This window comes from Parasteatoda tepidariorum, chromosome 7, assembly GCF_982258835.1.
Source record: "Parasteatoda tepidariorum strain Cologne lab strain chromosome 7, Ptep-v5.0, whole genome shotgun sequence".
In the NCBI taxonomy this organism is placed as follows: Eukaryota; Metazoa; Arthropoda; class Arachnida; order Araneae; family Theridiidae; genus Parasteatoda; species Parasteatoda tepidariorum.
Window position 1 is genome coordinate 40,717,121 of NC_141761.1, and position 15,684 is coordinate 40,732,804.

At 29.1% G+C, this 15,684-nt stretch overlaps 1 protein-coding gene and 2 long non-coding RNA genes across 4 annotated transcripts in view; 1 reads left to right on the forward strand and 2 right to left on the reverse strand.

The window, feature by feature from the left end:
• Positions 1–6,193, reverse strand: part of LOC147807037 (uncharacterized) — a 24,526-nt gene extending 18,333 nt beyond the window's left edge. The window contains exon 1 of the long non-coding RNA XR_015435741.1: positions 6,056–6,193. This is a non-coding gene — a long non-coding RNA (uncharacterized LOC147807037). The remainder of the gene's footprint in view (positions 1–6,055) is intronic.
• Positions 880–4,719, reverse strand: LOC147807038 (uncharacterized). Its single transcript, XR_015435479.1, has 4 exons — positions 4,275–4,719; positions 2,826–2,941; positions 1,088–2,210; positions 880–1,034 (listed from the first exon to the last, which is right to left on the reverse strand). It is a non-coding gene; the product is annotated as an uncharacterized LOC147807038 (long non-coding RNA).
• A 3,266-nt stretch (positions 6,194–9,459) lies between the features above and the next one.
• Positions 9,460–15,684, forward strand: part of LOC107445514 (nuclear pore complex protein Nup98-Nup96) — a 70,354-nt gene continuing 64,129 nt past the window's right edge. Inside the window, exons 1-2 of one of the 2 annotated variants that reach the window (XM_043045762.3) lie at positions 9,460–9,610; positions 12,999–13,066. In XM_043045762.3, coding sequence (XP_042901696.3) covers positions 13,018–13,066 — 49 coding nt within the window. In that variant the 5' untranslated portion in view covers positions 9,460–9,610; positions 12,999–13,017. Of the gene's footprint in view, positions 9,611–9,876; positions 9,979–12,998; positions 13,067–15,684 lie in introns of those variants that run through there. The other variant, XM_087168637.1, reaches the window with a different exon arrangement.

The window sequence follows — 15,684 nt, forward strand, 5'->3', positions numbered from 1 at the left end:
AAACCATTTTCAACAAGTGAAATAAATTTTCCAACAAAGTTTGTCTTCTAAAGATAGGAAAGAAATCACTAATAGTAGTAATTAACTACAAAAATGTAGTTTTTTGGCCCATTGTATATGCATATAGAATTTATAATTGGACTAATTTAATCTGCTATTTTGTGATTTCAATTTAAAATCTATTATGATCAAACAGGTTATTTTGTATACACATTTAAATACTTGAAGACGAAAAACGCTTAGTAAATAAATGTAACAAATTGTACATTTTTGCATCGCTGTCTGGTTTCTTGCCAAGATATCACTTTTGAAATGGCAATTAATGTGCATAAAAAAATAAGGGAGTGTGGTTATGAATAGGCCACTAAAAATATATGAAAAAGTATTTACATAAAATTAATTTAAATGCTACCTAAAAATAAATTTACTTGCTGTGTCAAACACATCAAATGTGAAAAATTTATGAGTGATTTTTTTCTGCAAAATAAATACTACCTAAAAAGCTTATTTAATGACAATTATAGAACCTTTTGTAGACTAACTTTAAATACATGTCAATGTTTGAATTTAAATGATCTTCAGAATTATGAATATACCACCTTTGCCCTGATTATGAAGATTATTTTTCCAATTTAGAATCTCTTTCTCTTTTTTTTTTCCTTTGATGTATGAAACTTTTATATGGCTGTTCAAGATTTTAGATTAAATGGTAGTTCGAAAGGCATAGTTTATAATCATTTCTAAAGAAAAAACTTGCCATATGATGTATTCAAAATATTAGTTTTTTAGAAATTAATTACAATTTGATTATGTGAACACACAAACAAAATTAGACAGCAAAATTGATGACACAATTTTAAGAAAATAAAGAACAAATAGTGTTTTTCTAAGCATTTATTTCATGAAAGATAAGAGATACATTAGGTAACATACTAAATAAGCTGAATAAAATAAACAAATCACAAATTTTCTGCTCATTTTTAAATGAGAAAATAAATCTTGCTGCACATATTTAAGCAGAATTATTTCAATAACTAAAAAAAAAAAAAAAAAAAAAAAAAAAAAACTCCAGGAATTATTTCAATACTCAGACAAGACTAATTCACGACAGACAAGGTTGTCTCAGCAAGCTCTGCCAATAATCTCTATTAGACCTTGTGGTCTATCAGTCATTGTCCCTAAATATTTCTTATGGTCTACCTTTACACAAACCATCCATCTTGAGTAAGGAATTCCTATTTTATGAACACCCTATACACTTGTAAAGAACCTTTTTTTTTATTTAAAAAAAAAAAAAAAAACAAGATTATCACATTTAAAAGCAGTCCAAGCAATCTGATATGGTACTTATTTCATTACAGGGTAGCTTAATTATTAAAAAAGGAAAATCTGAACTTACTTTATAACAACTTTTTTAAGACCGTGTTAAGATTATTTCTTTTTAATATTGCAATTTATAAGTTGAAAATATATTTCCTAAATCAAAATTTAATGTGATTTTGGAAATGGTGCTTTAAAACTGGGAGTAAATCATGAAATTAAAGTAAATTCGTTTTTTTTATCTTAAATTGAGCTATCAATGCTTCCAAGAATAAATTTTCTGGTGAAAAGGCTATTCCCAACAAAAGTGAACAATGGAAATTTAATGATAAGCAACATCATGAAATGATATTGCAGAATTACAAATTTTGAAAGTTGGTTCGAGAGAATATTTTGAGTAGCTTACATTCGTCAATAAAAATATAATACAGGGTTAAAGAAAACATAGAATCACTCAAATAAAATAGGACAAAGTATGCAAAATTTCTTATTAATTAATTTCATTTCGGAAAAAATATGGTGACTGAAGGTAAGAAATGCTAAAATTAAAATGGGGGACTTAGGAAGCATTTATAGGCTACAAAGAATACAAATTTAAAATAAAATACATAAAACTTAATTTATGATCTTAGAAAAAAAATATTTTATTGCTAGCTATAAGTAGGTTTGTAAAATAAAAGCATTATTTACAAAAAAGAAGTAATTCACATTCTTTGACATAAAATTTAATTCATTTTCTTATGAAAAATCAAACTAGAGTAAACTTAATTGTAAAAGATTAGCCAAGGGTCTCAATTCTTGTTTCCGAAACGTGTGGCAATGCCTTTCCGTGGGGAAATGAATGGAATTAAGTTGCTGGACGTCTTTTACTGTGTTCCATATACTTCTCTCTAAAAATAAATTAAGCCTTGTTATATAAACAAAAATATTTTATCGTAAAAATGAATGAAACTACTCAATTAAAAGAAAAATATAGAATTTAAATATTCACTCTATTAAAAGGAAGCATTAAATCAAACAAATATTAAAATATAGGAGAGCTTGTTTACTTATAGAATTAAAATTTTTTCAGTAACTAAGTAAAATAACTAAGTAACAAAAAAAGTATGCTTTAAAATAAATAATAGGCTAAATTTTTAAAATTTCTCAATATAAAAATCATTATAAATTCTTAAGTAATAGAAGGATATTTTAAAAAACTTTTTTTTAACAAAAGAAATTTAAGCATCTCCAATTCAGATTTCTTAAAAAAAAATAATAACTATGCTTTATCAAAAATAAATGAATAAAAAGGATCATCATTACGAAAAAAACTTTTCTTTAAAAAGTAAAAATTAAAAGTCTTAAACATAGGACAAGATAAAAATAATGTGCTTAAATCAATTGTTTATACCTTGCTTGCCTATGTAACAAATAGAATACTTCAGTTATTTCTGAGTATGCCATGAAAAAAATACATCATTGAAAAAAATGATATGTTTAATTCTGAGTAAAATAATAATAACCTAGTTAAGTTCTAGTTCTGTTGTTGTTTTCGTGTCCATGGATCTTCAGATATCATCAAAGGTCTGGACTATTGTGGCCGCTAGCTTTGGTGCCTCTTGACAAGTTCTAGTTCTTCCTAGTTTATTAAAAATGAAATGTAATAGAGATTGAAGTTCGAATAAAACATTTCATAGAGATATTAAAAATTATGTATAGTACTATGTGACAGGGAAAAAAATGCTATTGAAATAAAATAATAAAAAAATAATGCAACCAAACAAAAAAGCTAAATATAATTTTTTATAGTATTATTTAATAGCAAAATTTAAATACCTTCTGATACCTCATAAATTTATAATTGCAGTGCCTTTTATTGCAAGTTATTTTTACAATGTGTAAAGTAAAAGAATCCTATATGAAAACTTAAAGTTGTCAAAAATTTCAATATTCTTTAATGTTACTAAATACATACTTCATCTTTTTTATTAAAACAAGAACACTTTTAAAAATAAAATTTTATAGAAACTAGTATCTGCAGCAAATAGCTGATCTGATAAACTAAAAATTTTAAAATCTAAAAAATATAATTGCAACAATAAAGTCGAAGATCCATCAAAAGTTAAGACCCCATAATGTTAGTTCTTGAAAATTTTGTTTACATATATCATGAAAAATGATTTATACGAATTGAAAAATTATAGTACATTATAAAACTTATTTATCCAAAAATGTTATGATGGCTAGATACAAAATATAATTTTTCATTATTTAATCTACTAATGATTAATAAAATTGCGAATTAGATTACTAAAAAATGTTAGTATGCCTAAAAGTAAACAATATTGAATGACTAAATAAAAATAATAAACAATACAGATTTAAATTTTATGGAGAATTAAAAAACACATTTTCTCAAGCAAAATATAACACGTTTTTTTTTCTTTCTATAACTCAAAAACAAAAAAACATAACTTAACATTTTTTTGATAGTTACTAAATTGAATAAATTGGGATAACTGTGTGTAAAATAACATGTCCCTAGGATTGGGCACTGAACTTTGGAGCTTTTACTGCCCATAAATTCTTTTTATTTCTTCGATTACTTTTTGAAAACCTCACTTTTAAATAAATTTCCAGTTTCCTGTAAGAACATAAAAATCAGCTAAAATAAGAGGAGCACCAATTTATAACGTCTAATTATACGACCAATTTTTTATGTTCTGATGAAAAATAGGAGAAATGGTTATTCTACATTCTATAAATCTTCAAGCAAGTTATTTTTTAATAACTGTTACATTTTGAATAATATAATTATTAATTGAGCATGAATAACTTAGCTGACAATGATTTTTTTTTAACATATTATAGTCAAATCATTAAATTTACAGTAGAATTCTTAATTCAAAATGATTCGAGGATTCACTATGATAAAAATATATATATATATTGAAGCAAAGCATGAAATTTACCACTAAAATGTTTGAAGTGAACTTCATTACATCACACCTTTGGAAAGTGAAATTGTTGCGAGAGTCACACTGGTAATTATATTCTAAAAGAAATATAAGTGTCCATCTTAGATTTAAAAATTAGCTTTATAGTTTGAAGAAAAATTTCATACTTATAATAGAGAACACCAAACTTTTTCAACTGATAAATTTCATCAATATATTAAAATCAAGCGACTTTCTAAACTATTCAAAAACAAAATCGGTTTAAATTTTTTAGTGAGTATAGTTGACTCCCATTTCTCTGAAGCACCCAAATTTGCTTTAATTCCAAAACAACTGAACCGATTAAACTTTTTGTGACATTACGAACTATGAATTCGGCAACGGATTTAAACTCAAAATTGAGGCCCTCAAGATCTCAGGAACACAAACACGTCCAATGTTAAAAAAAGTGTATGGTTTCCTTTTGTTTAAACTCAAATGTTTTGAAATAAACATTCTTTTTAAGAAATAATTCTTCAAAAAAAATGGTTTTTTAACGCTGAAAATTATTTTCAAACTATTATCTTTACATATCTTGATGTTTTTGTCTTTAAAAATGTCAACAATTAACTTTTTTAACAATTTTATATCAATATTTTACTAAAAACATGATTATTAAACTGAATTCCTATCGCTGCACAAAGTAGCCCCATTAATGGGGCTACTTTGTGCAATGTATGTTTTGACTTATTATTCGTAAATATTACATACAAATAATGCTAATATTGATCAAATTCACTCGTCTGAGTCCAGTTATAAATATAATATCGATAAATTTTACTAAAGTTTGAATTAACATAGTTTTTTTACATGTCAAAGTTCAAAAACTGCGAAATCCTGCACAAAGTAGCCCCGAATGACGGTAGTTGAGAAACTAAGTTCTTTATATTCAAATCCATTACAATATTAATACACTATCTTTACCACTGAACAAAATATTTTCTGCAATTACGGAAATAATTGTGTAATCAACCTACTAGATTCAAGTACCAAAGTTCATTCTCTGACGAACCTGTAAACTTCAAAGTATCATCAATGTATATTTGTAATCTTCTTCAAAAAGTATAATGAACTGAATTGAATTTCAAGTGAATGTCGTTCTTTTCTCTCTTTTGTGATTTGCTTTAAGTCGATTCTTTGGTTCTACGTGCTTGAATATAATCCTAGAAGTTTTTAATTTAGTTGTTAAAATACTATAAAAGTTATGTTTAAATTTCGTATTTTATCTTTGGCGATTGACTTATCTAAAATGCAGAATTTAATACACGCAACCTATTTCGCCAAAACTTCTTACTAAAACTGTGCCAATAACCATAATACCAGTAGAACATATTGCAGTCAGTAGTACACAATAAATAAGCGACATCTGTAAATGGCGATTTTCTACGAATTTCCTATGAACCTTTTTTTCTTTAACTTCGCTTTTTAGAGCATAGCTTGTTTTATTTAATTTCAATTAATTCATATTATTAATATTAATTAAGCATTAGTGTCAATAATAATATTGATTTTTTTACTGCTCCCCAAAATGAATAAGTATATTTTCTCCATTATTACTGCTTTTTAGTACATACACAGTTTTTTTATATCAATTAACATATTACTAACATTAATTAAGCATCTTTGTCGTCATTGATAGTGTGATGATTTCTTACGGTTCTTAGATAAATATCTTTGCTCCATTACTTTTGCATTCTAGTACATAGTTTATTTATTTTATTTCAGTAAGCATATATTACCTAAATTAATTAACTTACCTAAATTAGTCACTTTCGTCAATAATGATATGGCGATTTCTTTTACGTTTCTTCTCAGCGAATTAATACCAGTTTTCCATTAATTTTGCCTTTCAATACATAAATATTTTTCTTTTACTCAATTACCGTTGATTTTATGTAATCATTTCTTAGCTACAGGTTTTAAAAGAATTAATATACATTTTTAAAAAAAGCGCGTGGTATCACATAACTTTAAAAGTATAAATTTGTTGACAAAGACCACGCGTGCTTCCACGTAGTGTTGTTCATTTAATTTATCGGATGCAGCGAATAAAAAATAGTTAAATATTCAAATCCGCGTAATAAACTTTTTTTTTTTAATCAAATAAAGTTATAAGATAGAAATTATTACTGATTTTATCTTTAAAATGTGTGATTTGAAATCTTTACTTGTTATCTATCTGTGTGAACTGTTATCTTTAAAATGTGTGAAAAACTGTATTGCGCATACTAAAATTTAAAATTATGAATAATAACAGAAAATTCCATTTTGTATTTCACTCATCCCGCTTGAACAGTTCGTCGTACCTTCATCGTGCTTCAAACTATCTGTATGTCAAGTTTCTGTCTTTCTGTTGGATGGTTTGGCAGCCTATAAGGAACACCCAAACACGGACATTCATTTTTATCTATATAGATTAAGCAGTGTTAAATAAAATTAAGCAAAGAATTATTAGTCCCATCTTCAAATAAATTGGTAATAAAATAAATCGGATACTTGTGTTCTTTTTTCGTTCTGAAAATGTCACTTACCTGATTCTTCCACTAAGTTTTTCAATTAATATAACTAAAATAATTTCAATTTTTTAAAATTTAATTTCGCAATTTTCGATGACTTTGCGTTATTGAAGTGACGGGGACTTATCTATAGATTATGTCAACCTTCATCTATCAAAACGCACCTCAAGATAGATTCGAGTTAGCATGTTTTATATACTAGTGATTTGATACTTAATATTTGTAGTGGTAGTTGCACCACATTACTCCCCATCCAGAAGTTTATCTGTGATAGAATTCGATGAACGATTACCACTAGTTGATTCATGCTGTTTATATATTTATATCATTTTCGCTCATTATATTTTTTCTTCATTTTTTTACAGCATTTTGCTCATTATTTTTTCTTATTTTTGTTTATAGCATTTCGCTCATTTTTTTTTCTTCAATATTGTTTATTGATCGGGAGACTTTATTTACTTCACCGGATTTTTTTAGCAGTATATTTTTAAGCAAATCAACTGTTTAATGTGGATCATCCATCAATATTGGCAAGTTCTTATCATGTCCGGGTCACCAATGAAGGGATTTATTTATAGACTATGTCAACCTTCATCTATCAAAAGGTACCTCAAGATGGAATGGAGTTAACAAACATGTCTTATATACTAGTGATTCGGTATTTAATATTTGTAGTGGTAGTTACGCCACAGAAGCAAGCAAAGCTTGTTGTTTCTAATTTATACCATTGGAATAAAGGTAAAATCTATTTAGCATTTCTTGGTGTGATGCTATTTCTCGCGAGCGATTCATGATAGTTAAAATTTATCTTTATTAAGTGATTTTCTCAGGTACATATCCCTTTCTTGGAGTCATAAAACACTTAATTCCAGAGTATATGCATAATAAAACTGATTGGCGCAGTTTTAAAAATGACAAAATATATCAATATATTTTAATATGTACCTATAAAAGTATATTTCGTACTTATTACATAACCCTTCAACATTTGAGTTAATACATATTTGTCAGTGGCAGCCAACTAAAACCGAATTTTTTAAAAAAATATATATATTCGAACTTCATAAGTATTACTGTTAATTTACTGTTAAAATATTTATAAACAGAGATGGAAAAAATTTCTTTAAATTATAATTCTTTAAAATATTAATACATGATCGGCTAACTTTACAGGTTATATGGATACTTGGGTGTCGTCCTGAGTATTACTTCCTTGAGAAGGAAGGACAAATATTTTATATTTTTGAACAGGGAAGAGATTCATATCGATGTCATTAAAATGATTTTTTTAAGTATTGTTCTTTTACCAAATGAAGGAAGTAGAAAATTTTAGACTAATTCTTAAATGAATATTTTGAGAAAATATTAAAAATTGTCGTCTACAATGGAGGTGTTTGAACCCTCTAAACTCCTCTCTTACCTAAGTCCCTGATTTCAGAACAGTTCGGAACTAACATTTGATCAGGCGATTTGTTTCTCGAATTAAAGTCAATCATGGCCTGTGGTGAAATAGTGTAGTGCTTCTTTCTGTCGAGAAATGAGATAGTCGTGACCGAGTGTCAGTGGTCACCTATATTCAGAAGGAAAGTAGGTGATGTTCATTGGCTACCTGTAGGATTTGAACCAGGACCTTCGTTATCGCGTAGCCAGATATTTTGCTATGGCCACGTATGGGTGTAGAGCTCGTATTGTAGCGATCGGGGTATAGCAGTCTAAATAATTAATAACTGCTTCTTCAGGTCTCAGATATTGGCGATCAAAATGGACTACAGGTGGTGTAAAGCAGAACTCTCTACCTATGGCAGCACTTAGCATGCATTCACCATTAGCGTGTGGAGAGTCATAGGAGAAAGAATTACGGTAGTTTCTCTCTTCATTTCTAAATTAATTAAAACTTTTAAGATGGGAAACGATTTGGAACTGAAAACCACTGTGAACATAGTCCTAAAAGAAAGCGCCGTGGAAATTAGAAAAAAATTTCCTTTTTAAATGCAAAAAAAAATATTAAGAAAGAAGAAAATATCGTAGTAAATTTCTATGCAACTGAGAAGAGGAGAAGGGGGAAGGGTCAAGACAAGGAACCGGTGTTCTCTCCAGATGGTGTATTAGAGCATTGCGATCGCGAATAACAATATTTTAAGTGTAAAATAAAAAATAAATGAAAATTGAAAAGTTTTTCAGATAACAAAGTTTTATTTTATTTTATATCCGTCGTTGAACAGCCGACCCAATTTTTGGGTTTGCTTACTAATAATCAACACCGTAGCCTTGTAATTTTGAACCAATCCAGAAGACAAGGAAACTCCTGGATCAGTACCCCCAGAGGTCTTGATTTGTTATAGGAACATAGAGGACTTTGCGACTCGACAGATTTAACGTCCATCAGTCACCATTTACAACACGGTGAGTCTTCGGCCGGCTTGGATCAAATCCACGAACTCTTGGACATGGGCCCAGCGCCCTACCGACGAATAAAGAAATATTGTCAGAAGGTATTGCATAACAAAATGGGTTACAGGTATGAACCCATTTGCATCCACGTCTCGTGAATCACATACAGTGTAAACGGTTTCGTTTCTCTTTCGCTTTTATGACGTCATCTTGAATATCTTCTTTCATGCCTAACGTAAATTTCCTCGGCCACCGGGACAACACGAAAGTTCCCTGACTACAACTTACAACATACGTTTGTTTGTAGTTGCAATTTGTTGCAATTTTGAGTTGCACCTTGTAACAATTTGTAACAAAACAAATTTAAGTTTGAATGCCGAACAAATGAATTTTTGTATAAAGGAAGTAAGTAATTCTTATTACTTCATTATGTATAATTGTAACTGCTAGTTATTTTGCTCTTATTATCTTAGCGCATTACTAAATGTTCACTGTTAATTATAAAATGTGTATCAACCTTTAAACAACCTCAAATTTATATTTTTATGTTAATTCTTCCTTTTTAAATAAAGTTTTAAGTTCAATTTATGAATCTTATGTATGTACTGCATCAAAATTCTCATTTGTTTGAGGTTGAATAACCTAGTTAATTCCTGTTTATTCTAGTTCGAACTGGTAACGACCATATTGAATTGCGTTTTAAAATGAACCACATTTTGATGCGTATCCCAATATTTTTGTATGAGGGGTACTTCAACTATTAAGTACTACCGGTGAATACTTTCTTTTTAAATATTTTATTTTTTTCTAATTTTCAACATAATGGGAATAAATTTTAATTTTTGATAATGTTAATGATTGATTATTTTATGCGTTTTACCACTCATGTTTTTAAATTTGATCTATGATAAATAAATTAAGTATTTTAATTTATTTTTTATTGTAATGTTTCTTAAAACATTTTACTAAATTTTTCTTTTTCATAAGTATGTTTAAAGTTGAAGATATTTTCTTTTTTAAAGAAGTAGGAAGTTGGCTAATTTAGTTTTAAAAAGTATCTAAACTGAGTCTTAAAATTTATAGTTATTAGGATTAAAAGAGCATATATTTTCATATTGCTGTGCCACCAATTACAATCGCAAAGGTGCAAAATAAATTTTAAATTAGCCATTTTCTTTTTTTAAAAGAAGAAACATATAGAGATTTTCTTGAGGGGGGGGTTGCTAAAAGTTATACCTCTTGTGTTGGTCTTTTTTGTGTATTGTATTTTAATTTTTCATGGGCCACTGCTCGGAAGTCACCAAGACATAGCGATTATTTTGGCATAGATTATGATTAGGGCTGCAGGTTTGTTACGGCACAAATTTCCGTGATGATTTGCACGAAAATGTCCTCTTTTTTTTCTAAAATCCTCGAATTTCTCAATATGTTTTGATTTGTGCGAAAATTGCTTAAAATTTTAATTTTTTCAAATTTATTTTTATTTAACAGATTTATTTACTTTACTGAAGCCTTAAATTGAACATGTGAAATTGATTCGATATTTAGGGAAGTGAAGCAAAATGACAAGAAAATTGTTCAGAGATAAGAAATAATTACAATCTTGTCATGTCTGTCAAGTCAGTAAGAGTACAAATAAAAAAAAAAAAAAATGAAATCAGAAAAGAAGGAAAATGTTATAAATCAAATCTTTGACAGAAAAATTGTAACACAGGCTAATTGCACCGGGCAATGAAAGTTTTACTGCCTTTCTACATATCCAGGCAATTTTTCCTGGGTGGCTTCTTGTGATTTCTTAAATAGGGTTCAGTTTCTTAGATGAGAGGGAGATAAGTAACTAGTAACTACTAGTAAGTACTAATACTTTTGAAACTAGTAGTTTGAATGTAGAATGTTTGAGTTTTCACAGCAATTACTTCTTACAAAGCTACTGTCAAGGAATTGCTCGTTGATGAAGGAAAATTGATCGAGTTTTGGAAATCAAAGACAGCTATTCAAAATTGGCAATTTCGATGATTGTCGGTGCTTACAAACAGCGTGGAAGCAGAAAGACCGTTTTTTAAGTATAAAAATGTATTAAATGATGAAAGACGAAGCATAAATGAGAATAATCTGACAATGTACAAAATTCTGTTCATTTAAATAGAAATAATAATATTGTTTGAAATTAAAAGAAATACTTTTGTTGTGTATTTTTTAAGCTTTTTTTTTATTATTTGCGCAATTTCGGTCTTTTGCATAATTTATATTGTATAAATTTTTTTTATGCTTAGAATCTGAGTATTTTTCAAAGTTTCCCGTGAAATTTCGGGTCTTTTTTCCTGCGACAATCTTGCAGCCCTTATCATGATTCAAAAAATTTCCCAGCTTACCAGTTAATGGCATCTAAATTTACCTAAAAGTTGATCGTGATTGAAAAGTTGAAAGATCTACAACAAATCTATTATAGAAACATATCTTTATTTTATAGAAGAAGCACACAATTTATCTAATCAAAGTATTAAAAATTTTATGCATCAATTAATTCTCTAGGGGTTGAGGACTTCATTCAACCCATTTTAGCTGTGCAGGCAATATGTCAGCAGTATAAGTAAAGCCAAAATGCACTGGCCGAAAGCCGAAAAATATTGTTCCCCATCGGGAGATCCAGCGCTCATAAATTACATGGGAGAGATATGACTATTTGACGTCAAAAAAATGATACAAAAGAGCATTATGTGACGTCAGTCAGCTGTAAACGGTGTCTAAATGCAACTACATAAAGCCGGAAAACGTCACTCTCCACCAAGAGACAAAAATCAAGCGCTCACGAACAACGCACGAAAGGAAAAAAGGATTATGTGGCGTCATCAGGAGGAGGGAATGTCAACTAATAACTCATCATTTAGACTTATCTTGTTTCATTCTTTTAATTATTTCATAAAAAGAATTTATTATAAGATAAATTTTTTAAAATAAAAACAAAATTTTGGCTCTGGATTTTTTTTTTTTTTTTTATAATATGACCTATTGCTTATTGGAAAATGATGTAAATTGGCTAGTAAATTGCAGGGAAAGCATTGTCTTTTCTTTTACATTTTGTTTCATTTTTTTGCAAAATGCAAAGAACTTTTAAATATCTATTTACTTTAAGTAAAGTAATGTTTTTAAATTAATCTTTGTTTTTTTTCTTTTTATTTTAACAATTTTTTTTCCTGGTACTAAATAAACTAAAAAAAAAAAAAAAACTAATGATAAGATAACATAATACATTGTAATGTATTATGTTATCTTATCATTACTTTATTTTTGTATACATTTATTCTTTCATTTCAAATTATATGCAATTTAGTTTCGAAGTATTTTATTGCATGAAATTAACTATAAATTAGTAGTTATTTTTCAAATAATTTTATTTGTTCATATTGGGGAATTTATTTTGAAAGTCGAGAAAAATTAGGTTCTGAAATTTTTTTACTGTATTTATGATTGCAAGAAATCACACCCTTTTTTTTTTTTTTTTTTTTTTAAGGCATCGAATATTGCCCTTGTTTTCTTTCTTTTTTTTTCTTTTCTTTTTTTTTAATGTTAGAGAGAATAAAGAAATATGCTGCACAAAACAAAATTTTTATAGCACTGGATTATGTTTTTTTTTTTTTTTTTTTTTTTTGGCCTTTGATTTTCCCTTCTTAAAAATAGTGTGTGTGTATCATACCAAAAAATGTCCAGATTTTTTTAAACTGATTGTTTTTGACCACCAAGCTTGCTGGTGTTAATTTATTGTATTTTAATCGTTTCTTTTTATACATTTTAGATTTGAAATATAAGTGAACATGTTTGGAAACTCAAAACCATTTGGAACAGCTTCTGCATTCGGTGCAAGTAAGTAATATTTTAAATTACTAAATCTATTTTTTTTATATTGTGATTTTAAAAATTCATTATTTGTATTCTTAATACAAGTGGGGGAAAAAATTAAGAGGTAAAAATTGTTTTAAAATGATAAGTGTAATAATTATAAATAAATATAATAAACAATATGAATTATATTTATCATTATTCACAAGTATAACTACTTTTAAATTCAAATTAACAATCTGGATAATAAAGATATTCGGTATAACATTAAAAAAAATTTTCATACACTTGTATCAAGTTTGTATTTATACAACATAACTTGTAAGTTCCTTATAAATATTAGTTATATGTTCCTTATATGTCAAAAATGCATAGTGATAAACTTTTAATTTTCTTAAGTATCAAAAAAAAATTTTTTTTTTTTCAAAATATAAATATTTAAAAAAATTTTGTGCAAAATTTTTCTGCACATGCATTTGAATATAAATTTCTGAGATTTTAAATCTGTTATTTTACCTTAATTTTAATTAAAAAATATTTTAAAACCTGCTGATTACCTATAGTATAATTAAATTTTAATATAATGCATGGCAACTGTTGGTAGTTTTGAAGTTTATATATTTTTTTGGCAAACTTTAGTTTTTGACATTTTTGACGGGTTTTTGACGGTTTAAACCAGTATTATACCCTTGTCATGTCAAAAACCACTTTTTGACGTCAAAAACCACTTTTTGACGTCAAAAACCACTTTTTGACGTCAAAAACCCAACCCTGCATTGCGGACATGCTGTCTCGCCCACCTTGTGTTCATGAAGAGAGAAATCCTTGTTGTCTCTGTTCAGTTACAATTGATCTTCCAACTCGATCACCAAGTGATATACGCACTGAACAGCTGAAAGATAATGATTTACGAAAGATTATAGAAGCATTTGAAGATCACTCAGATGAAGTAGACCTTAATCGATGGACTGAACGAGGATATATCATGAATAGGGGAGTTCTCTATAGATACTCCCATGATAGTGACTCGGACGAAGCTCAACTAGTAGTCCCTATGCAAGAAAGAGGTCAAATCCTTAAAGAATTTCATGATGCGCCAACTGCTGGCCATTACGGTATAGAAGGTACCCTGGATCGAATCTCCAAAAGATTCTTTTGGACTGGTATGAGAAGATTTATCACCGAATATATTAAAAACTGTGTCGAATGCAACCGCTATAAAGCTTCCACTCAAAAGCCAGCTGGTCTTCTTCAGACTCCTGTACATAATCAAAGATTTGAAAGCCTATCCATAGACCTATTTGGTCCATTGCCCGAAGGTAAAGATAAAAAGAAATGGATCTTCATCGTTGAAGACTGTTCAACTAGATGGGTTGAGCTATTTGCTTTAGCCCAAGCCACAGCTAAGGAGTGTGCAATCACTCTGTTGGAGGAGGTGATCTTGAGATATGGATTGCCTAGAAGAGTTATCAGCGATAATGGCTCACAATTTGTGAGCAGTGTAATGCAACAGCTTTGTTTTCTGCTTGATATTAAGCAATGTTTGGTGCCGGTATACCATCCCCAAGCAAATCCTGTGGAAAGAAAGAACAGGGACCTGAAACCTCGCTTGGCTATTCTTGTTGGCCAAGAGCATAGAAATTGGGTTGACCACCTACCAGTCATCCGATTCGCTATGAACACATCAAAGTGCGAAACGACAGGGTATACTGCTGCATACCTTCAGTTTGGACGAGAGCTCAGGACAGTTCAAGAGGTAAAGCATGATATTCGAACGGTTATCCAAAACAATAACTTTGTCCCTGAGATAACCCCGTATCTCAGAAAGTTTTCTTCTATCCTCTTGACTGTTAGAGATAATGTAGAAAAATCCCAAGATCGGCATAAAACATATTTCGACTCAAAACGCCAGCAAAACACCACTTATGCTGTAGGTTCGAAAGTGTGGGTGACTCTACATCCACTCAGTAATGCTAAGAAAGGAATTACTGCCAAATTTGTACCTAAAAGAGATGGGCCGTATCTCATACTTCGAAATAAGTCGCCAACCTCCTATGAACTTGCCCACCCAGATAAGCCATGTGTTCCTGTTGGGACCTACCACACCTCAGCATTGAGACAATGCAACTCTGATACACAAGCAACAGAACCTATTTTACCTCTCCGAAGGAGAGGCAGACCAAAGATGAATTCTGATTCCTCCCCGGGACGTAACCTCGGAATCAGAGGGGGAGAGTATCACAAACGGGTTGGTCGCTATGGCCTCCGGCCCCGCGCCAACCAACCAAAATCACCATAGTGATATTTTTCCTTCACTTGTTGCTGAGGGTGGCAACGAGTGACTGAGATGGAGGCCATGTGTTTTAAAATGTAACCAAGTAGTGTGTGTTTAAAAGGGAGATTAAAAAAACTATCTCCTACAATTGTACCATGAATAAATTTTGTTTTAACATTTTTAATAAAGTCTTATAACTGAAGCTTTTAAAAAGTGTTATAATTCAAAATTTCATGATGTTTGACAATTGTCAAAAACTATGCCAAAAGTTGTTTTTTTTTTGACATGACAGTTCAAACAAGATAAAACTGTCAATTGTCAAAAACTTTCCAACCTTGCCTAATTATGATATTTTTTAAAGTGCTTA